The sequence below is a fragment of the Staurois parvus genome, unplaced genomic scaffold (genome assembly GCF_062004578.1).
Source record: "Staurois parvus isolate SC_StPar_1 unplaced genomic scaffold, SC_StPar_1.0 ptg000618l, whole genome shotgun sequence".
Lineage (NCBI taxonomy): Eukaryota > Metazoa > Chordata > Amphibia > Anura > Ranidae > Staurois > Staurois parvus.
This window is the reverse complement of record NW_028318414.1, coordinates 4,592,158-4,617,109: the sequence shown is the minus strand read 5'-3', so window position 1 is coordinate 4,617,109 and position 24,952 is coordinate 4,592,158. Positions and strand designations below refer to the sequence as shown.

The 24,952-nt window shown below is 38.9% G+C and overlaps 1 protein-coding gene across 2 annotated transcripts in view; it reads right to left on the bottom strand.

Annotated features, from left to right (window-relative positions):
- Positions 1–24,952, bottom strand: part of VCAN (versican) — a 139,195-nt gene that overhangs the window by 84,754 nt on the left and 29,489 nt on the right. For both annotated transcript variants that reach the window (XM_089693245.1, XM_089693246.1), the window contains exons 3-5: positions 9,392–9,769; positions 8,359–8,533; positions 3,601–3,728 (exon numbers count right to left, since the gene is read on the bottom strand). In XM_089693245.1, coding sequence (XP_089549371.1) covers positions 3,601–3,728; positions 8,359–8,533; positions 9,392–9,769 — 681 coding nt within the window. The remainder of the gene's footprint in view (positions 1–3,600; positions 3,729–8,358; positions 8,534–9,391; positions 9,770–24,952) is intronic.

Genomic DNA, 24,952 nt, shown 5'->3' with positions numbered 1-24,952 from the left:
TGCATGGCCTGCAGTTTATAGATTCATACTTGTTTCCATACAATGTTCATTTTCCGTTATTGCAACTTCTAGGCAAAGAGCTTCATAGGCACTGGCAGACCTATTGCTGTAGAAGCCCATGCAGCTGTCCTTGTCAGAGGTGTAAGTGCAGTATATGTCTTGGGACCACTACAGCAAAACTATTCTAGGGTCACTTGTCTCGCCAGCAGTTATCTTTAAAGCATTTCCACTGCTAAAATCAGTGGAACCAAGACACTTTAGGATAGGCTTTTTAGTAGAAATATGATAGCAATTTCTGAACTGTATCCAGTACATGTTCATTTTGTCCAAAATTATTTATCAGTGTATCATTATTATTGCAGGCAGATATTGTTAGGACACCATTCTGTTCAGTCCATTAAGCAGTTGTTGTGTGCACAAACTTGACCACTAACCAATATATTTACAATGTTTTTAACTGTTGAGTCATGGGTTGTGATACTGACCTCATTAAAGGAACTGGTTGGTCTATATGAAATTGGAGTATGTTAAAAAAAAATGGGAAGACTAGTTGGCTGAATATTTTGTATCCTATTTAATACGCATGTTCAGTAAATTACTTTGGTGTTCTGTCTCACCTTCTTCCACATAGTCTTTCACTCAGCCCCAGCCAAATTAATGCTGCTTGTTTCCTGGCAGAGCTGCATGCTGATGGCTTCATATTTGTCCAACTGTATCTAAGGAATTTACAGACTTTGTGCATACTTTGAGATGTATCTGAGAGATTTACTCATCCTGGTGATCAATGTCATCAGGATAAAAATGAAACTGTACAAAAGAGATACTATGGCTAGCTGACCATAGACTATGCAATTTTCTTCCCTTCAATCATGGCTTGAAGGAAAGAAATTGCACAGTCAGTGTTGTTTGGGGAATCTCTCCTGCAGTGTAATTGTATTCTGACATTGAGAGGCTTCCCCTCTGTCAGAATACAATGATTACTGCTGGCGGCTATATAAAAACTGAACCATGTATGGCCAAATTTAAAGGTTGCAATAGATGATATATCTGGAAATAGCTATATTTGATCCCCTGCAGATTGTGTAAGTGTGCACACTTACAAAGAAATGAAGGGTCTATAATTTTTATCATAGGTGTATTTTAAATGATAGAGACACAATATCAACCAAAAATCCAGAAAAAAACACATGATACAAATGTTATAAATTGGGTTGCAGTTCAGTGAGTAAAATAAGTATTTGATCCCCTACCAACCAACAATAATTCTAGCTCCCATAGAAGGGCTATGTGCTCATATGGTACACAGATTAGTCCTGTCAATTTAAGAAGGTGCTCCTAACGACAACTCGTTATGTGTATGAGAGACACCTGTCCACAGAATATCTTTCTTGGGCACCACCATGGGCAAGACCAAAGAGCTGTCAAAGGACGTCAGGAACAAGGTTGTCGACATGCACAAGGCCGGAAGTGGCTACAAGACCATCAGCAAGAAGCTTTGTGAGAAGGAGCGATTATTCGCAAATGAAAGAACTACAAAATAACCATCAATCGCCCTTGGTCTGGAGCTCCATGCAAGATTTTGCTTCATAGGGTAAGGATGATCATGAGAAAAGTGAGGGATCAGCTGAGAACTACATGGGAGGAACTTATGAATGATCTCAAGGCAGTTGGGACCGCAGTCACCAAACAAACCATTGGTAACACAATACACCACCATGGATTGAAATCCTGGAGCAACTGCAAGGTTCCCATCCTCAAGAAGGCACATGTACAGGGCAGTCTGAAGTTTGCCAATGAACATCTAAATGATTGAGAGAAGGATTGGAGAAAGTGATGTGGTCATACAAGACCACAATTGAGCTCTTTGGAATTAACTTGACTCGCTGTGTTTGGAGGAAGAAAAATACTGACTATGACCCTAAGCACACTATCCCTACAGTCAAGCACTGGTGGAAACATTATGCTTTGCCGCTGTTTTTCTGCTAAAGGTACAGGCCAACTTTACAGCATTCAGGGGCCAATGGATGAGGCCATGTATTGTAAAATATTGGATGAGAACCTTCTTCCCTATAGAAAATTTATGAAGGGAGCTGAAACTTTGAATTGCCATGCAACCGCCAAGAAACCTTAAGGATTTAGAGAAGATTTGCAAAGAAGAGTGGACCAAAAATCCCTGCAAAGATCCCTCCTGAGATGTGTGCAAACCTGGTAACCAACTACAAGAAATGTCTTACCTCTGTGCTTACCAACAAGGGTTTCTCCACCAAATACTAAGTCATGTTTTGCTCAGGGATCAAATACTTATTTTACTCACTGAACTGCAACCCAATTTCATAGCATTTGTATCATGTGTTTTTTCTGGATTCTGTCTCTATTATTTAAAATACACCTATGATATAAATTATATACCATTTGTTTCTTTGTAAATGGGCAACCTTACAAAATCTGCAGGGGATCAAATAATTTTTTTCCCCAATGTAGTTTTAAAATGCACCACTTTTACATTATGTTGCACTGAATGCTCCACTTTTATATTGTGTCACATTGAATGTGCCAAATGTAAAATTGGAGCTAATTAAGGCCAATTCTCTTTTGGAGTACAGAGTGAAAAACTGCCTCAAACATATTTGCGAAAAGTGTCTCCTGTGCATTCTACAATTGGCGCAGCATGAGCCAAATTCAAGTACAAAATCTCTACAGGTATATGAATTTGGCGCATACTTCATCACTTTTAGAATGCATGAGAGACAGTTTTGCTAAATTTGTCTGTGCCAGTTTTTATGAATTGCAGGGACTGTCTCATATAAAAAGCAAATACTAATATGCATAAATGCATATTTAAAATTTACATACATAGAGATATTTAACACTTTAGTAAGGTGTTTTATTGTGGCTAAATGCAAACTGCTTCTTTATGTTTTCACCCATCTAAGACTGAAATTTTTTTTTCTTTCTTAACTGTTGTTCTTCATATGAAATCTTAAACAAAAAAACAGCTGTGTGTTGGAACATATGTCTTTCCATGTAAACTTTTCAAATTCGTGTCTCCTGGAGGTCTTTTTAATGAACTAACCTACCATGTTAACTGCTCCTTTAAGAGCAATCTTTGCAAATTCTTTAGAGGCTCAGTGTGGAATCCGAACATACTAGGCCACAGACAGTTGAAAACCACTATTTAGGTTTGCTACCTTATATAGCACAGGAGAAGGTTCTGCCTTCCTCATTGCAAGTGTTCATTATTGTGCCAAGGTCACACAAAGCCAAGAGCATTGGAACTCTCATAGCCAGCAAGAGAAAACATCACAATATCCACCATGAAAAATTCTTATAGTCTAATACAGGTTACATGTGTTGACGTTAGATTTCACTGTAGCCCCACATTGAGTGAATATGTTATATTAGGTAGCAAACCTGAATAGTCTCTTCTAACCCTCCTACCTCCACACAGAGCTTTAATTGAATCCTCACTAACCACATAACTATAGGGTTGGGTCAGCTGTTGTTTTTTGCTTAACATAAATGAAATACACTAAAAGCAATACTTCCTGAGTTTTGTATCACTTTGGTCTGGAAAAAAAGAACACAGTTTTAGAATCTCACCCTGAAGTTCATCCACAAAACAGTATACATCATATTTTTCTTCTTCTGGACGTCTTCCGTAAGTTCTTATTCCTTCTTTGCCCTTCTTGTCACCATAGCATCCAGCTCTTGGATTGCGGATTGGGTATCTTTAAAACAGACAAGCAGTAGATGATGACTTCTACCTTTTTTTTAGTAGAGATCATAATTACATTCTTCTCTTTAAAAGCACTCAAAAATAAGCAAAAGTGTATGTGTAGCCAAACTTTTTTTCAGTTTTGGATAGAGCAGGGAAAAGTTTAAAACTCCTAACAGGTTTTTTTTGTTTGTTTTTTTTTGCTGCCTATGTACCATTTGTTAATTTTTCTTTAAATTAAATTTTCAGAGGCACAAGAATTTAATGGAAATTGGGAATTCACCTCTTACACAGTTGTCCCCAGAGCAGATGGCTCTACAATTTGGAAAATATAACCTCTGAAATTGTAAATTTCCCCTCAGAATAAAAATAGTCATCACTTCAAATAGAGGGTTGCATTTCCCCAATGAGAACTGAGACCTCATGACGTGAGAGCAATAAAAACTTGACTTGATGGCACTATCCAGAAAAAAAAAAAATGTTTTTCTACAGTTACAATTTAAGATGTACAGTATGTGGCATTAATGAATAATAGTGTCATATATTTAGACTATTATGCAGGTATATATGTGTCCAAGAATGACATGGGACATGGACATATCTGCCCATCTTTGTGTAGCACTGTCGTAGTTAGGCTGCTAGGTAAATTTAGTTCATGGCTCCTAACTATTGAGAAGGGCCTAGTCAATCCCTGGGGGGGGGGGGGTGTACCCAGATGGTGGATGGGATGCTGTTAAGAAGTTTAGAGCCCTGAGGAAATTAGGACCTACAAGCAGAAAGATTTCTCATTCATTTAATTATATGGAGTGCCTCTGACTGCCTGAAGCACTCATTATCATTTAAAATCAGGCTCACCACTTGCTAAAGTCATTTATGATAAACCTTTAAGTGGACCTAATCTTAGTATATGAGGATGTACTATTTAGAAATGGTAATTGTGCGTAAACAGTATACTTTTCCTTCTTGAATTCCTCCTGAAAAACAGTGATGCACTTACTGTGTCTTTAGCCTCATAGCTGTATATCTAAGCTGTACCCGGAGACCTGCAGGGCAAGGATTTCTCTGCTTCTTTCATTATGTGGATTTGTGCTTCCTCTACCTCTCTTGCTGCTGCTTGACTATGCTTCCACTATTTATTCCAATTACTTATATAACACCATCAATTTACACAGTGCTTTACATGTATATTATATATTCCAGGGGTGTGGAAATTCTTTTTAAAACTGCTTGTTTAAGGGACTAAAGCAGGGCCCTTATCTACTTGTGACAATGTTCTTGTCCTGATTAAAAAAAAATATTTTAACCAAAGCTGTATTTAAATAAGGTTTTTAACATTGCGCTGCTTATCTCCTATTCACCTCCCTGCCTGCCTCCAGCACCACACCCAGGGACAAGTAGGGAGGGGAGAGACTTTGCAGTGCGACAAGCACCAATTGTGCTCATCAGGAAAAGGGAGTGTCAAGCTCTCTTTAACGGTCAGCAGATCGCTTCTGCTGAGCGAGTAAATAAGGCGCTAGCCCCAATGAGGAAAAAACAAAAGTCATTCCTTTAGGTTACCCTGCACATGGAAGAGCTTTGATGCTCAGTACAAGTGCATGCTGAGCAGCCATATCAAGCTCCGTGAGGCTCCATTCACACCTGGGCAGAATTGCTCCGATTCTGCCCACGATCTCAAAACAAATTACAATCACAAAACACAGGTTCAGGTGCCATTATTTTAGATGGCATCTAAAACGTGGTATGTTTTTGGCATGATTGTCACATGATTTATCATGTGGCAAATCGCATCACATGGAGGTCCATCTCCTTTTTGGGCAACGAGCTTCACACGATGCAATAAACCGCGTAATAATCTCAGCAAAACTGCTCCGCAGTTTAAGTGCCACTGAAAATAAAGTCACTTGTACCTGCATTTTGTGATTGTAGTGAGTTTTGAGATTACAGGCAATCACAGAGATTCTGCCACAATTCAAAACGCCCAGGTGTGAATGGAGCCTTAGTCCGGGTTCACACTGATGTGAATCTGATGTGGATCAGAAGTCATCCGAAAAGCCTAGATTCGCATGGTATCTGAAAATACTTTGCTTTCAATAAAGGATGTTTGAATCTATGCAGTGAGATTCTGATCTGGTAAAAAAGGGTCCTGTGTGAGTTTGGAGCGATGCCTTCCAAACTCGCACAGCATAGAATATAGTGGCAATCTCAGATAACTTTTCACATAGGATGCAGTTTATAGCTGGGTTTGCATAGAAGTGGCTAGAAGACAGATTTGAATCACACTTGAACAACTACCTTTGACAATTGCACTGAACACTGACATGAAAATTGCATGGCATATTGTAAGCCCTGCTGCTTGTCTACAGAAAGGCTAAGTTTAAAAAAAAAAATCACCTGCCCAGCGTTGCCTGTTCCAGGCCTCATGCAATATGATTTGCACATCCCTGCATTCACATCAGTCACTGCCTTCAAGGAGCTTACAATCTAAGGTCCCTAACTCACAATCATACATACTAGGGACAATTTAGACAGGAGCCAATTAGCCTACCAGCAAGTCTTTGGGAGAAAACCCACACAGGCACAGGGAGAGCAAGCAAACTCCAGGCAGGTAGTGGCGTGGTTGGGATGCAAACCAATCAGGTGGAAGTGCTAACCACTTAGTCACTGGGCTGCCACTAGCAATCAGTTTGCCAGTCGTCAGGGGGACAACACTAACATGACAAAGCAAAGCCCTGCTTCCAAGAAGATGGTCACCTCCATACAGAGGATCAGCACAGAATAAGGCCTGATGCACACAGGCATATTAAAATCTTCCTTTGTACCCTGGATCTTCTGCCAAGAACTGCCAGAAAAATCCAGCTTAAAAAATACTGTGTTCGGCACTTAATTATGTGCTTTTAAACACCTGTATGCGCATAAGCACATTAGCTAACATTTAGCTGCATTCAGAGATTTAAATAAAAGGCCAGATGCCAATATATGTGCATAAGGCCTAAGACATGGTAAATCAATAATAGGGGAGATATTAGCTGCAGAGACAACAGGCTGTACTGTTAACTAGTCCTTTACCCTTTCTTGGCCATAGCATCCACTGTACACATCCTCTTTGGTCACTCAGGATGCTTCTGGTTGAACTATGTTTCCAGCTTAATGCACATCCACGATGTAATAAATAAAAAAGCGCAATCAAATTGGCTCTTTTTAAAACTTTACCCATCAAATAGCAAGAGCAAATCAGCAATTACACAGAAACTGATGCAATTTGGATAAATGTTATGTGCTTTTGTGAAATGCTTCTGAGTATAATATGATTTCTTATTTGTACTTGTCATTTCAAAAATTAAATTTATAAGATTCTTTTGGATATATGTTTGGAGATGCAGTTTTCAAATAGCTGCGTTTTCTTGGGGGAAATATACAAAGTGCCATATGGATACTGCCAATGCAAACATATGATACAATAAAAATGTGTATGACACTGTAAATTTCCCACAGTTACAGCAAAAAATTAAAAAAAGCATTATAATAGTGAAAAAAACAATTATACGTGACTTTGAGGAAAAGTACAGTTCACTGAGGCCTCCAAGTTGATAAGATTTTGGGAACTCTAAACCGGTGTCTCTCAACCTTTTTCTAGTCAAGGCACCCTTTAAATTAATGCTTAAACTCAAGGCACCCCATTCTAAAAAGGAAAAACTAAACTAACAGTTTTACATAATGCAAAAGCCTCTACCCATGCAGGACATCCAACATTAGAGGTAATTTTAAACAAAGCAATCTACCTTTGAACACTGGTGCTGACTAGTATTCTTTCTTCCTTCAGTTTCTCTCCCTCATTCAACTAACATGACCCCAGTGCTAATGTAATAGGGCAGGGGAAGGATATCCTCAGGTGCCCAATGTCCTCCTTATCAACCTTTGATGGCATCAGCTGTTAGGAAGCTGTCGGCTGGCCTGCACGGTGTCAAAGGTTGTAATGCTGCACAATGAAATCCTGTAGCTTTGTGTAAGAAAAAAGGAAAACTTCATCCTCCTGCTGGCTTGATGACAATTTTTGAAAATTTGGGGCAATTTTTAGGCAATTTGCAAAGGCGCCCCTGAAGGCCCAGAAGGCACCCGGGGTGCCATGGCACCCTGGTTGAAAAAGGCTGCTCTAAACATGTAAAGTTGGTATACAATAAATACTGTAAATAATTTTGTTCTGCCAGCTTCGTAAATTCATGCACCCCTACCGCACCGCATAGACAGACAGGTGACATCCTTATTTCCTGATTTAGCCTTGCAACTTTCTGTGCCACCTCTCCATCTCCAACCCACACCCTAAACTGAAAGATCTTTGTCTCTTCTCTCCAATAACCAGTTATGATCACATATCAGTCAGCCTAGAATAAGGAATACGTTAGGACTACGGAACACTCCCTTTCTTCATCTCCATAACATAGATGGATGATGTTCTGTAGTTCACAGAGGTGCACTGGGCAGGGCTGATAACAATGTCTGAGGTTTCAGTGGAACATTGTTAGCTTATTACAGTAATATATTTTTATGCTATTCTTTACATACTGTGAAATTACTATTTCATCACATAATTTGAAAAAACACCAGAATTACATGGACATTTGTCTCTTGAATACCAAAATATTTACCTAACAGTTTGGTCTGACAGCCATCCAGCATCACACTGCTCAAAACCATCTTCGTAGGCAGCTCTCAGTTGTGCTGGGGTTGCAATAGAGGCACCATTTTCTGTACAGGCTTTCTGGGCTCCTTCATAGTCTAAAATGTACTTGTCTACAGATGCACGATAGTGGAACACAACACCTACAAAATAAGGAATTCTCTATTAACACAGTGCTGCAATACAAACCATTGTGACATTTATTACAGTAATTTCCATTAGAAATATCAGTACTTGCAGTAAATCCTTTGTTTTAACTGTGCTCAAAAATGTATTCTGGTCAAGCAGTAAAACTAACTGAAAACACCTCAATCACCTCTGTAGATATAGGCAATGTAGAGGAATTCATCTTCAAAGTTCACAAAGAGGCAACAAAGTCCTAGCTCTTTTCTAATTACTTTCTTTTGCGGCATCATATTGGCAGCCTGCAAGCCCTAATGTATTTACACAGAAGGTTTTTCTAAGCTGATAGAAATTGGTTAAGACCCCATCTTTGGAGTCTTTGAGGATGAACAGTAAAAGCAGCTGGTGAGGTCATAGATAGCTTGTTTTAAGTTTTTTTTATACCGCCTAGAGAGAATATGTGAATACTTATTAATATTCTTATTGCATTTAGACTTTTTTGCTGCCCATTAATCTCCCCAACAGTGACATACAGCACTAAAATACTAGCACAGGGTTTCATCCACCCTCTGTTATGTCATGACATTTTTTTTATATCATTTCACAAAATTGAGAGGTTTGATCATGTCCTGTCCAGAAGCCAGTGGTCACTGGAGCAGAAAGTACAGCAAAATATCCAAAATGGGTAGAGGAGCATCTATGAGAGCTTAAAGCCCAAAGGTGGGCTCAACCCCCCGGCATCCTATCAACTTCACACCTTCACCCTTCCCTCACCCCACCTCAAATTGTAACTTTCCTGACTAACTGAAATCTATTTATTTCGAGCAGACATGCATCTCTGTATTACAAGAAGTATCAAATATGCCAATAAATCTCACCGGAAACATCCAGGGAAATTGTATCTTGAGTATCTTCAATTCCAAACAGCACTTCACATCGGTAAACACCTGCATCACTGGCACGGAGCTTAACCATCGTTAATGATGCATCACCAATGTCTTCTGGGTGGCTGGGCACAGATACTCTGCCCCTGTAATTTTGGCCAATTTTGATACCACCACTTTGGGCAACTAGAACTGTTGTTTCCTTTGGGTCTTTTCCATCTCGGCTTTTCTCAATTTTGGTCCATTTTATCCTCAAAAATTCATTTGTAATGTTGTAGCTTGGTGGTAATGTAGGTATTGTTGAGAAAAAGCACGGTAACGTCACTCTCCCTGACAATGTTCCCTTGACTGGTGGACTCTTTTCCAATTTAACTGAAAAGAAAATAAAGAGAAAGAATAAATATTTCATTTGTTATATCTCAAATATAACTTCATTAAATAAAGGAGTTCTTTCTGTACAGTTATGATACTGTTGGTGGTGGAATAAACCATTTTTTCAAAATGATTTTGATGATGATATGCAATATACCATAACCATCCACTTGGATGTACTGGATTCAATATATACTGTATACATATATACAGTGCAGTATATACTGAATATATATATATATATATATACAGTATATATATATATATATATATATATATATATTCTGAATATACAGTACTGTATACAGCATACTTTATTCAGATTGGCAAGGACATTTTTCTTTGGATGGTTGCTTTGGGTTCTGGTGCACCATCATAGCACCTTCTACTGGTTTAAGTGCTAAAGAAATTAAATCTGACATGCCATCTACGGATCACATGCTTTTCAAATGTTATTCATTCATTCATTCATTCATTGAGTGTGCATTATAAAATTCATTGTTGGGCATCCCTCATGTTACCATCCTTATGTGGACATTGCCAGAGCTCAAAGCATGTTACATGCTTTAGTTGCTATTAATTGAATAAATACTACTAATATTGCTGTAGTTTTTTTTTTAATCGTAAGATTACTCACCCTTTCTTTCTCAAAATAACGTTGTCACAGCTCAGTTTTGTTATTCTTATCCTCAGGTCCTACTAACAGTGATCAGGGACTGATCTGACATGAAGAAGCAATGTCCTCCTTCTACATAGATGGCTGTCGTCACACAGAAACACAATGCAGAAGAAGACATAGAGGAGAGTGCAAACTCTGGTGCATATTTGCATAGTAATCAATCAACTTCCAGGTTTTATTGGCAAAGTATAAATGAACAAGCTTAAGTTAGAAGCTGATTGACTACTATGCACAGTTGCACCAGATTTTGCACTCTCCAGTTTTAGTAAATCAATGAGGAAATATTAGCTACAGGTTGACCAGAGACAATACTAGTGACTAGTCCCTTGCTCTCTGCCTATCTTTTTTTTGGGCTTCCACGGTTCATTTCTGGATTTAACATAAAAAATATGCATGTAAAAATGGCCACAAACATGTCAGTTTTCAAAGTCAGTTACTATATTAATCTGCTCAAAGATTGCATGTTCATATTTCTCTATATATGTACCACTGGCCTGTATGCATGAAGAATCATCCATTCCATATACATAAATAGACTGTGGTTTCATTATTTTACAACTTTCCTTGAACAAATTACATCACACTTGTCTGGAATGTATAGGAAGTAAGGAAGAGCTGCCAAGAGATTTGGATAATGGTTTAACTACTTTGCTCTGCATAATTGCATGAAACAATAATCCCCATTGTCATCTACCAAAATCATTGTGAAAATGATTTCCTATATAGCTGCAGGACCCAGAGAAGTCCTGAAGGAGAACAATGATACTAGCAATACTTCAAGCAAACATTCTGTCCTTTTCCAGCTGAAACTTGTGTCTACAAGGCTTTCTAATAGACTGTGCAACGAGATCCAGATGTGAAGCTGCTATCCTTAGGCGAACCCTTCATATATTTCATGTAATCATTTCATACTTTGGAAAGCATATCACCATTGCAGTAGCAGCATCTTAGTTGATATGTCTGATGTACCTTAAAATACAATATTTTTGCTTTCTTTTTTAATAGGCTAAAATGATTATTTTACTTTAGCCTCATTTACATCTGTGGGTTGGGATGGTGAAAACAATGGGTTGAGCTGTATTCTACTGCCCGCAACCACTACCCCTTAGGCTGAAAAGGCAATGGGTGGGGGTTCATACATGCTGGGATCGTGATGATTTGCATAACAAGGCAACAAAAATGATCCTCTCTGTTGCATTCAAGGCAGTACTGTCCACTGAATGTGACCCATTCAACTGAATGGGCCACACCAGAACTGCATGCAATGCATGTGAGTGTGAAGCAGTATTACAGGTTTTTGGGGTTAAAACAGGTGGGTGAGGAGGTGAAAAGTGCTCGCCACTGCTGATCAACCAACACCACCAGTCATTCATCAGAGGGCAACACCAGTGTAAACAAGCTCTAAAAACAAGCACCACTTCGCCATGTGGTTGCAGCCCCAATCAGTGAATGGATGAGAGAATCCTTTGATTCATCAGGCACTTCCCCATTTGGAGATCATGTTATATGCAGTGTACACTATGAAACAGCTTTTTCCAATGGAGGAGGAGGGGACTGGTTCCCATCAGGAGCTAGTTCACTGCAGCTTCAAGAAAAACGTGGAGCTATTAACTTCCTCAATGCTGGATGTTAAGCAGCAGGAAGAGGACAGGACACCCTGCACAAAATATTATTTTCTGGATAAACTTCAGGGTTACTTTTGGCTGTAAATTGCATTTTTAAAACACAAGTATTCAGTGTTGCTTCACCCTGCTTAAAGTGTTACTAAACCCAGGACCCTGCATTCACTATATCTGGTCTCCCACAATACACAGAACATGGAAGTGCAATTATTTTAGTAAATATAAACTGCTGTATACCTTTTTTCACCAGCAGTTAGAGCAGTCTTGTGACTTCTATCTGTGTCCAGCCCAGCACTAGCTAAAGCTTGTAGGACGAGTTTTATATCTACTCTAGGAGGATACAAATCCCCTGACCTCTGTCTGGACAGTGCTGATTGGCCCTGTGCTGATCACATGCACTCTCCAAAGAAAAAAAAAACCTCCCTAGCAATACACACCAAACTGAGCATGTGCATGCCTATAGTTCAGTCTGGAGAAATGTGGTGGTCGCTTGAAAAAGAGGAGCAACAGAGAAGAAAGGATCAAACAGCCTTTTTACACAATGCAGAGGATTAACCCCTTATGTTCCACTGTGAGTATAAAAAGCATGCTTTTCTGCATATACAGACTAATTGTACTGTTGTGAGTTTAGTAACACTTTAAGGGGAGGAGGTCTTGCCAGACACCGGTGATTGAACCCATGCCATTGTCCATCATGCTTCCTAAGTGCTGGTGCCAAGGAACAGGTGAGAAAGCACATGGATATCAGATGAGCTAAAGCAGGCCATAGACAGTTCAAAATTTGGCCTGTGCAGCAGGGAACAGATGAACTTCAATCAATGTGTGGTCACCCCTGTTTGGCAAAAGTCGATCGTGAGATTAACTTCTGTTTGTGGATGGAGGAATCTGTTTATTTTTTGTCATCTATGGCCAGCTTTAGTCCCAGATCTGTGTTTTATACTGAAAGAAGAATCCAACCCCACAGAATACACCCCACCAGGATCATAATTAATGAGGGAGGGTATGGTTGTCTGAAATATATTTGTAAATATTGGTTAATGTAAAAAAAACCCTAGATATACAGAACCAGAATCCCAGTACTTCTTTCATGCTTACATTTGCAGAAAAGCCATCAGCCTAAACTAGCACATCTGCTTTTGATTCAGCAACACAATTAATGATGTAACATCTTTCAAAATATGTTAAGACAGATCAGAGGGACTTGCTAGCTAAACCCACAATTTTATGTTCATATTACAACTCTATTGTTGAGTGGCTGAGCCTCAAAGAAAATGTTACAATAATGTTTCCACAACAAACACTACACATATGTAATGTAATGATTGGGATTACTATTCGTACTCTTTAATAATTAAAGAAAAACTCCAGGCAAACAGCTAAATACACAAATTAATGAATTCAAAATATCCAGTATCTCCAAATGTTAAAATTCGATACATTGGCATACAAGTGGAATGAAATATCAAAAAATTACAAAAAGTTGTCAAGTTCATGATATGTATTAAACACTCTGATGAATTATTTTGCTGAATTTTCATATGAATGTTCAAACTAAATTCTACTGGTATATGACTAGCTCAAGTTATCCTCCTGTACCATGATCTTTGAATATTTTTATATATTATTTTTCTCAAATTAATCATGCCATTTATCTGGAGCAGTGAAAGAAAAACAAAGTAAGATTTAAGATAAGATGTTATGATAAGATTAAGATAACCAAAGACATCTGTGCAAATCTTGATGGTGCCAAGGCGTTAGTTCAGTGCTCCACTTTATAGTCCAAGTCTTGTTTTGGGCTAACATTAAAAAATGTCAATTTCTGAATCTCAACATTTCCTGTACTGTTCTTTCCTGCCTGAATAACGCTACTACTAGAGCCCTTCTTTCATTGGTCATATAATGCACAAGTTCTTGAAAGTTTTAATAATGAAGCTTGCTGTCAGGAAGTAAAAAAAATGATTTTCTGTATTTTGATATTCAACACCCGCAAAGAAGGCTGCTGCAACCAATCTGCTTGTCTACATTATCATAATTTGGTGCCACTGAAGCATTTTATGATACCGCTGTGTTTTGGATTGGTTCAGATGACAACTGATTAGTCTTCAGGTACCAAGGATTTCTACAGGTATCCTCCCTGAAAAACATTTTTGTTTTCAGTGTCCTTGCAGAGATAAGCAATAGCACTACATGGTACAATAGCACTACATGGTACAGAGTACAACCAATAGGGCTGCATTTTTCATTGTTTCTGTGAATTAAATATGAAACCTGAATATTTGCTGTGAATCATAGCTCCACTGTGTTCCTTTTTTTTTAGTATATGCAGCAAACCTATATCAGCGTATCTCAGGTGACAAAAGAAGATCTTCAAGTAGGTGTATTCTTATTTAGTACCCAATTACCTTTTCCAGTTTTTCCAGAGAACCCTTCACAGTACTCCAATCAGAAGTGATGTTCAAGGAGCATGATCACTGCTGATTGGAGTGCTGTGACGGGGATGTGTTTGACAGCTGGAGACCCGGACCACTGCACTTAGCTTAAAGCAGCGGTTTGGCTCTCCAGCATGCTGCAGATACAGGGCAGATTCCTACATTTAAAAACAAACATACTTTATAAAATAAATAGCCACAAAATAAACCATAACCTGACTCCATATTCTTTATTTGTGCAGATTTAAATTTCTACTTTCCTTTCCTCATTCCTTTTTTCTACCAGAGCCCTGTAATACTTGTTTATATTGTACAGATTTTTAACTTAAAGGGAATACAGTATATTACTTGTATAACAAAACATAGCAACCAATAAGAAACTAGGGTTGCCACCTCATCCCTTTAAAAATGAACACATATTAATTACACAGGTTCTGTAGCTGATTATGGTGGTAATTAAACTCAGTGCCGTATGTGCATTAAATTAGCCCCAGAACCTGTGTAATTAATATATGTTCGGTTTTAAAGGGATGAGGTGGCAACCCTATATGGAACTATATTTTGCTGTTCATACTATTGCAAACTGAAATCCAATTGGTTGCAGAGGGTTGCTACACTGTGCCATTCATTTTTGATTTTAGCTATGCTTTACTGAATAATTACAAAAGAGTAAACTGTTAAAAATAAAGGATTCTGTTGATATAATGAGCACTAAAACAAAGCAGGTATGCTGTAAAACAATAACTTCTACCATAGAGTAGGGAAAATATAATTATTTGCCACATGCTAAAATGTAAATAATAACATTATTCTATCCTTTCACAACAGAGAGAGCAGAGGAATAGAGTTGTTGTAGCTACATTAATTAAAACAGGTATAAAATCTCCCCTAGCAGCTTTGGTTATTAATTATCACAACATCTTCATAAATATTCATGATCATGAAATAACTGGACATACTCTTTGAGATTTCAGTAATTCATATTTTACATCTGACTGATAATCAAGCTCAGCAGGATTAAACTGAGTTTTGTGTACAATGACGAAATGAAAGTGACAAACCAGCATATGATCGATAGCATTCAGCAGGTTAGAAAATACCTGACTGCTTGCTATGGATTATAACGAAGATCCTCCTGCGCTTGAATGGAGTCCTAACCTTGAAGCTGCTGACACTAACCTTATACCCAGTAAGTGAATAAACCAATAAAGTTCCCCCCGCGTACTGACGCGTTGCGTCACGTTTACCACGTGACTTCCTCAGGGTCAGGGCGTTACCCTGAGGAAGTCACGTGGTAAACGTGACGCAACGCGTCGGTACGCGGGGAGGAACTTCTGGGAATGTGGTGACATCATTTCCGGCGTGGGGGCCATATTGGATCACCTTTTGCTGATACCCATGCAGTACACGCATAGCATGTGGTAGATGAGCTGGAAACAAGATGATTGTTATGTGAGTGGGCATTTTTTATTTGGATTATTCATTTAATAAACTGGTTACACTATGGAGGGTCTCTGCTTGTATTTTACTATGATCCTGGGAGGAGCTGGCTGTTAGTGGTTGAAGGCTGGAGACGCTTGCCATCATTAACGGGAACCCTGGGAGGAGTCTGTCCTTGTAGGGTCGGTTGATCCCTAAAGCGAGCTGGCCTTTTGGGGTCTAAGTAAGGAGGTGAGGGGGCATTCTGTCTATTGGAGGATTGTCACTTGTGAATCACCTACACAGCACGACTATTGCATGAGAGTGAAGTGGGAGTACCACTATATGTGTTACTATTTTTGGGACTATTTAACCATTTGTCCACAGTTGGTTTGCACATTTTTTGTGTGTCATTTCACAGTATTGTGTTACGGTTTATATTTTATAATCCCCTATCACTGTGCATTCCCAGTGATAGGGGATTCACTTATTACACAATTATTTATATAATATACAATTATTTATTTATATGTAGATTTCCCTGATGTGGGTATCAAAGGGATTGATTGTTATGTACTTAGTTGGTTTATTTTCATCACCATTTATTTACATATTTCCATATTTATTTATTTATTTATCATTCAATTTTGTCAGCGCTGCACTGTTGTATTTATTGCTATGGATTATACTTTCAGTTTTTTTATAAAGCAGACCCAATGAACAAGAATAAGTCAACAGTAGGCATTCTCAACCAGAGTGCATTGGAAGCCTAGGGTTCCTCCAGAAAGTGCTAAAGGTTTCTTGAACAGTGGCTGATTGACCTCTCATTTGGTGGTGCCATTATAGTTCCAGGACCTCCACTGTAAGAGGGACAATCTTCCTACTTATCGTAAATGTATAGGGGAATTTTACCCATTGGCCCCCAATTAAATGGTTTTAGTAAGGTTCCCCAAGACCTGAAAGTTATTCTAGGGGTTCCCTTTGGGTAAAACAATTGAGAAAGGCTGTTCTACAGTGCCAATACCTCAACCAATATGTCTGTCACTGATACTATTTGCAAGATTGATCTAGGAGATAATCTGAATGCAAAATCTCAGATATTGAACACATTATAACATATCATATTGTAAAGAATATTTTTTCTCTTAACCCACCCTTTCCTCTAGAGAAGGCTTAAAGCAGTTTTCAAGGCATTTTTTTTTAATTAAAATAATTTTATACTCACCAGCACTGTGGGGTTCCCTGGTGATCTTAGCTCCTATTGTTCTTTGTCTGCCCCACAGCAAGCATTTTCTTTGGGACAGATGTGCATGCTCGTTCCCAAACCAGGCTATGTGCATCCATTGACACAGACAGTGTGGCTCAGCCACACCTCCCACTGTTTCCTCCACTGTTGACTGAGAGCAACAGGAGCCAAGTTTGTGACAGCAGATATAGAGGAGAGAAAACCGCCAGACAGGCACTGTGTTGGACTAATAGAGGACTCAATACAGGTATGTATTTTTGGGGGGGGGGGGGGGAGAGCACATGAAGTGGCAAAACATTTTCTACCTTTAGGCTTGGTTGACACTAGTCTGTACGCTGTGGTCTGGTTGCGGGTGTGGGAATCGATGAGATTCCTCTACCTGCATTCACCTGCAGCTGAACTGCGTTTCTCTTGTGAGACGTGGGGCGGTGTCATTCATTCTGGCATCTCCACACATCTAATCCTACAGTGGGATCATGTCTGCAGAAACCGCACGTAAACCGCATAGCCAAAAAGACCAGGCTGTTTCAATGCAGATGCGTTTTGGAAAAGGCACCTTTTCCCTGTGTAAAATGCCGGCACAGCAGCCCTTTCAAATGAATGGGCTGCCATGTCCATGCAAACGCGGGCTCCACGGCCCGTACTAATGTGAACCAGTGGTAATGCAGAGAATGCATCAAGGTAAAAAAAAGTTTTACCTTTAGACGCATTTTAAAGAATGATATATGCGCCTTTAACTTTTTTTTCAGTGAATACGTAAAAAAAAAAGTAACCAAACTCATACATAAAACTAAACATTTAAAACCAACATTACAGTACCAAAGAGAAACCACAAAAGGAGACATTTGTTTTCAATTATTATCATTAGCAATCTGCAAAGCTCCCCCTATAATTTAGCCATCCAGGCAAATTTTTAAGCAAAATGAAACAAGTTTAACTCAACAGAAACAAGTTTTAAGTCTCATTTTAATGTTTGAAGCACTTTGGCAGCAAAATCCTGCTATTGTTAGATAAAGCTGATGAAATACTAAATTCTTTTTAAATGAGAGGGCTGGGTTTTTTTTCGTAACAAACCCAGCTTATAAATCACTTTTCAGTCTGCTAGAGAGGCTGTTAGAATTTCCCAGGCATTAATGGCACTTACTGGCAAAGTAGATGGCTTAATAGAACTTCCCTAGAGACTGCAAATAACTGTTGTTAGGGGCTGTAGCAATAGCTAAACTTATTTCCATAAAAAGTAACATATGGACCTATGATATCTGTGTGGAGTGGATCAAGTGAGCACAAAAGGCTTCATTAAGTGCTTAATGGTGTCATTCCATAATCACAATATCACACATTGACAAGAGGGAAATAGCTGTCAAACTGTCACTCCATTGTATAACATGACCCCAGTCAAAACACTCAGACACAATCAACATCTTCCATGTTAACAGGAACACATGCCTGACTGTAATACCGGACATATTACTTTTCCGATACAATTATATTGTGTTCAGCCATGGAGGTGTTACTCTGATGTTAATGCAATGAACATTTTCTAGCATTACAGCAGCTCTTATATGTTTTATGGTATTGCTCAAAAACAAAGTGAAACTGTTGTAATAAATAAATGATGCAACATACTTTTAGGCAGTTTTCAAATGTAAACTAAAATCTGAAACCAGTCAGCATAGAAAATTGTGTAAGTCTTCAAAAGCACCCAATTTGAAAGTGAAATGTACTGTTTTCTTTTCTGGGTAGAGAATTCCCAGACTTTAAAGTGCAAGGGTTCTTTTACTTTACAAAGTATTTTATTAAGTTTTTAGTATTTTATAGAAAGGAGGTACAAAGCAGACAAATACACTTGAAATCAGCATACAAGGAGCATCGGAGGCAAGAAAAGTGAATATACTTCATCAATCATGAGCTAGTAGCACGTAAGAGTTATGGTTTTACCCAAGGATGATAACAAGCACATTACTGAGACATCAGTATGACTACAAAGAAAAAAAGAAAACTGGTCCAGTGGCAATAAAGGCTACCAGTCTAAACTTTGCCCCATCAAAGGGAAGAAAAGGGAAGAAGAAAGGGAAGGAAAGGTGAAGGGGAAAAAGAAGGGGAGTTCCGGGCCATGGGAGGGAACAACATGAAAAAGAGAAGGGGGAACGGAGTAGATAAGAGCCATCCAGACTCCTCTCGGGCAGCAGAACAGGGAGAAAAGAAAACAGGAGGGAAAGGTTGCCTGGGAAAGGGAGAGGGGACAGGCAGAGTTCCCATGTGTTCCAGCCCCTTACATTGAGTAATGGAAAATCTCCTCAAAGTGTAACAGAAAAAACCTGACACTGCGCTTTAACCATTCTTTACTCCAAAGCTAAAACTATCTGAGCTAGAAAAAAATGGCTTTTGGTTCACTTTAAAGTCTCCTTATATCTGTCCTTAGTGTCCAATAGCAAAGCAATACTTACTTAAAAGTTGATTTGTGAGTGAAAATGAAAATTTGCAAAGGAGTTTGTGCAAGTTTGCTTTAAATATGCCATATTGTATGCAAAGAACAACCCAAGGGGTTAGATCCAACAACGACCCAAAATCACCATTGCGCAAAAACACCATTACAATGGGCTTCATGCAACACTTTAGTTCTTTTATTCAACTACCAATTTAGCCATATAATTCTTTGTATGAACAATCATTTCAGCAATAACATAGTTTCAGATTCAGTTCACTGTTATATCAGGAAGCATGCCAACATCCTCCTATCAGCATGTTTCTTGTAACAAAACAGATTTTGTGCTGCTTTTCCCTCTACCAGTCTGAGCACTGTTGTATGGGGGAGAGGCTGATGCCAAATCGAAATCTGGCACTTACACTTTTACATTATGAATGCAGAGCATTTGCATTTATGTCTTGTGTATCTGCCTAAAGTGCAAGTGTATATTATATCTGTGTAAGGTGTTCTAAAAAGAAAAAATAAACATGACAAATTAACAGTTAGCTACCCTATGACCTGTGCTACCTTATGTCCTTTAGCTTTATATGTATGTTGCTCTATCCATTTCTTAAGTCTAAGACCAGCTGCAGCAACCTTCAATGCACCATGTCTCCTTATAAATTCTGCATTACTCGACAGCGGTCATGGCTAACATGTCCGACTAATATCTGCTCTGTTTAATCAAGAAATCCTTTTTACGCTCATATTTATAGCACTGTGAAAATAAGAAACGACGCCAGTAATGTGTTCTTTCTGGAAATCGTTCAATTTCCCCAGCTAAGCATACAACAGTTCACTATTTTGGAATAATTGGGAATTGAATTTTCACACTTTAGAATGTAACAATTTGTCATTTGCAGTTTGGGAGAGAGAGTACATCCAACAGGAACAGAACTGGGGTTTGGCCATGTAGGCAATAAATAGTGCCGGAACAAAAGCCTCAGTGTTTTCACCAGATGGATTGTGGCGAAGGCTACGATACTATAAGGAGAAGGATGTTAAACAGGCATTAGGTGCTGAGGGATCAATTACTTGATGTAGACTCTCTATAAATCATTGAAAACCAAGCTAATTGAAATTCCATCTGCACACATCATCTTAACTTTATGACCATTAACTAGTCCTAGAAAGACACAGCCTAAGCTGCTACTGTGAGGATTAACTCGGCCGCTACTTCCATGGGCTCTGCTTTAAAGTTCTACTAATAAAGCTCAGACATCATATTAGAAACCTTCAATTTAACAGAAAAAATGCTGCCTGGGACCATTTATTTATTCATTTAAATACTTGTAAAATAAAGGGTTTAGGCAACATGTAGTACCACTACAACTTCCAGCAGGCTTTGCCAAACTGGTGGGCTAGTGGGTGGTCTTTTCCTTCTGCAGGAGTATTGCAAAAGCTGTTTTTATTACTTATTGGTATGATATTAAACTGCCTGTGATGACTGTATTGCCTAATTAACAACACATAATATATCAAAAACATTTTTTTATGTATCAGATTGCAGCATTGCAGCAATACAGTAAGACATATTAAAGCAAAATGAAGCCCTAGGAAAGGTATAAGCTTTGGTTACCCCCAGCCCTTTAACTGACAATAATAAGAATCGCAAGAGACACAAAGAATTCCCAACCTACTGTACAGGCCAGGGGTCTCCAGACTTTTTAAACAAAGGGCCAGTTTAGTGTCCTATAATTGGTATTAGTGGGAGGAATAGTGTCCCACCATTGGTATTAGTGGGAGGAATAGTGTCCCATCATTGATGTAAGTAGAAGGAATAATGTCCCATCATTGGTTAGTGGGAGGAATAGTGTCCCATCATTGGTGTAAGTAGAAGGAATAATGTCCCATCATTGGTATTAGAGAGAGGAATAGTGTCCCATCATTGGTATTAGTGGGAGGGATAGTGTCCCATCATTGGTATTAGTGGGAGGAATAGTGTCCCATCATTGGCATACAGTTGTGTCCAAAATTATTCAACCCCCACTGAAATTGAGTGTTTTGGCCAGTTTGACATTGCTTTTGATCATTCAGTCATCTTGCTTACATTTACATTAAAGAGGCACTTGTAGGTCAGACAAATATAACATAACAGTTATAATGAAATAACCACAAATGTCTTTTCTGTGCTCACAGCATTATCAGTTTTATTCAACCCCCAAGTGACATTCAATCTTAGTACTTAGTACAGCATCCTTTTACAGTTATAACAGCTTTTAAACGTGAAGCATAGCTTGACACAAGTGTCTTGCAGCGATCTACGGGTATCTTCGCCCATTCTTCATGGGCAAAGGCCTCCAGTTCAGTCACATTCTTAGGCTTGCGCACTGCAACTGCTTTCTTTAAGTCCCACCAGAGGTTCTCAATCGGATTTAAGTCTGGTGACTGCGATGGCCACTCCAAAATGTTCCAGCCTTTCCTCTGCAACCATGCTCTAGTGGACTTGGAGGTATGCTTGGGATCATTGTCCTGTTGAAAGGTCCAACGTCTCCCAAGCCTCAGGTGTGTGACGGACTGCATCACGTTTCCATCCAATATCTCCTGGTACTGAAGAGAATTCATGGTACCTTGCACACGCTGAAGCTTCCCTGTACCTGCAGAAGCAAAACAGCCCCAAAGCATGATTGACCCTCCACCATGCTTCACAGTAGGCAAGGTGTTCTTTTCATCATAGGCCTTGTTCTTCCTCCTCCAAACATAGCGTTGATCCATGGGCCCAAACAGTTCTAATTTTGTTTCATCAGTCCACAGAACACTATCCCACAACTTTTGTGGTTTGTCCACATGGCTTTTGGCATACTGCAGTCGACTCTTCTTATTCTTTGGAGACAGCAAGGGGGTACGCCTGGGAGTTCTGGCACGGAGGCCTTCATTACGCAGTGTGCGTCTTATTGTCTGGGCTGAAACTTCTGTACCCACATCTGACAAATCTTTTCTCAGTTCCTCAGCAGTCACACGGGGACTTCTCTCCACTCTACGCTTCAGGTAGCGCACAGCAGTCGAAGTCAGCATCTTCTTTCTGCCACGACCAGGTAGCGTTTCAACAGTGCCCTTTGCCTTGAATTTGCGAATGATGCTTCCTAAGGTGTCTCTTGGTATGTTTAACATCTTTGCAATCTTCTTATAGCCATTGCCCTTCCTGTGAAGAGAAATCACCTCTTCTCTTGTCTTCCTGGACCATTCTCTTGCCTTCACCATGTTTGTAACCACACCAGTAAATGTCTAGAAGGAGCTGAGTATCACAGTCATTTTAAAGCTGCCTAATTGGTGCTTATTATGCTTGATTGCTGCTCGGTGACATCCACAGGTGTTTTCAATACCTGATGGAAAGCACCTGTATGAACCTCTGTTCTTCAGAGTGGTAGTCTTTAAGGGGTTGAATAATTGTGGCAATGAAGAAACCACATAAGAACCATTTACTACTGTATTACATAAACAATTGATGTCATTTTAGTTGCATTTGGGTAGTTACAACGTCCTTGTAGGATTTGATTCTGAATACAATTCCAAATGTACACTATAGTCCCTAAACCCCTTTACAGCATTGGGGGTTGAATAATTTTGGACACAACTGTAAGTGGGAGGAATAGTGTCCCATCATATGGTTGTGGCTGGACCGCATGACATTCACCAGGCACTAGTCTCTTGCCTATGTTGACTTGTGGATGATCTTGCTTTGATATGCATTAATGGTGAAAGTGGACTGGTGACAACAGGATAGTCAATATTGGACTTTTTTAAAGCTACAAACTTCAAGCCTGTCAATCTGATCCTGGCTTCATCCTCAAGTTTCCACTGCCCTGAAATATGCATGCAACCACTGATGTCTGAAAGTCTGAACTCCTTTCCTTGCTGATGGTTTCAGGTTAATGAGGTTTAAAAGCCAAGATCAGGATGAAAGCACTGGAGTATGCACAAGTGAGCAATGGCAGCTCCCATACTTGTAACCTGTTCTAAAGGACAATTAAAGCAAATGACAGAGCTAATGGTGCATGCAGTTTAAAACATAAGCAAAATATTATGGTTATATATATATAATGGTCATCTGCTTCCTTATAATGTGAATGGTTAGCATGTTAGTAAGTCATTTTATACAACTATGAGTGCTTCAATAACTAGAGTATATGATACACATAAAACAGCACTTGGTTTTTCTTTCCAAGGAGTACCGTGGATTTTTCTCTTGTCAGAGCTAAGTGAACAAAGGAGATCAATAATGTCCAGAGTGTGGGGATGAAAATGGTTCTTCACTAATGACTCCTGGGATATTGACACCTGCCACAAATGAAGTGGACTAGGAAATCCAAGACCATAAACAGTTTCCTTGTTTAAAAGAGATAGCAACTGAGAGATAAGACACTGTTGATAGAAAACAGGCAGATTATGACTAACACACTGGGACAAGCTTAGTGGAAGGAAAGGCTATTAAGCAATAAAAAGATCCATACTTGCACAAGCTTAACAATGCCTTTAAATAAGCAATCACTTCAGTATATTAGGCTCATGTTGAAAAGCCACTGAAACAGACCAAACAAGATTTGTTGTGCAGAATAAATATATCTAATACTTAACGGAAGCCAAAATCCATAGAAGTAGAGCACAATTACGCTTAGACGCAAAAAAAATGTGTCCCTTAGGAGCAGTTAATCAGCGTTTATGTCAAAGTTCGTGTGCATGTGTCCTGAAGTCATTTTTGATTGACAGGTTGGAAATGAATAAGTAAAAGCCTGAGGGACTGGGTATGTCCAAATAACTGAGGTTAAAAAAAAAATCTACAAAATATATTCTATTATAATTATTGTTATTTTAAACAGTGCCATGACCTCTTATTACCAATATTCTACTTTTATATCACCCTGTATACTGTTCTCTGTGTTCAGTGTAATTAATGTAATACATGTTCCTTGACATTAACCAGATATCTGATTACTGATTACTAAGAACAAGACCACCTGGAACAATGCTAATGATACACAGGGCTATTATCATGTCTTTCAAAGAGAGATCAGGCTGAAATGTAGAACCTTTATGCCTACAGGTTTTAAATCTAGCTTTAATGATGCTTAGGAAAATACTGTATAGTATACAACACCCATGGATGCCTTTTAAAGTTATGCACTTTTCTTGTCTTGGACCCACTGATATGAAAGCCCTTTCCCATGGATGGCATTTCTACTATGTGTTCTATTATAACTGTGAACAACTAGCAAACCTAAAAGATGGATCAGGTACACTTATGGTAAGCGAAAAAAGGTAATTATGCCCCAAACCATTTATTACTTGGCTGGGTAAGTTGCTTACTGGGCCAAGTAATGAAT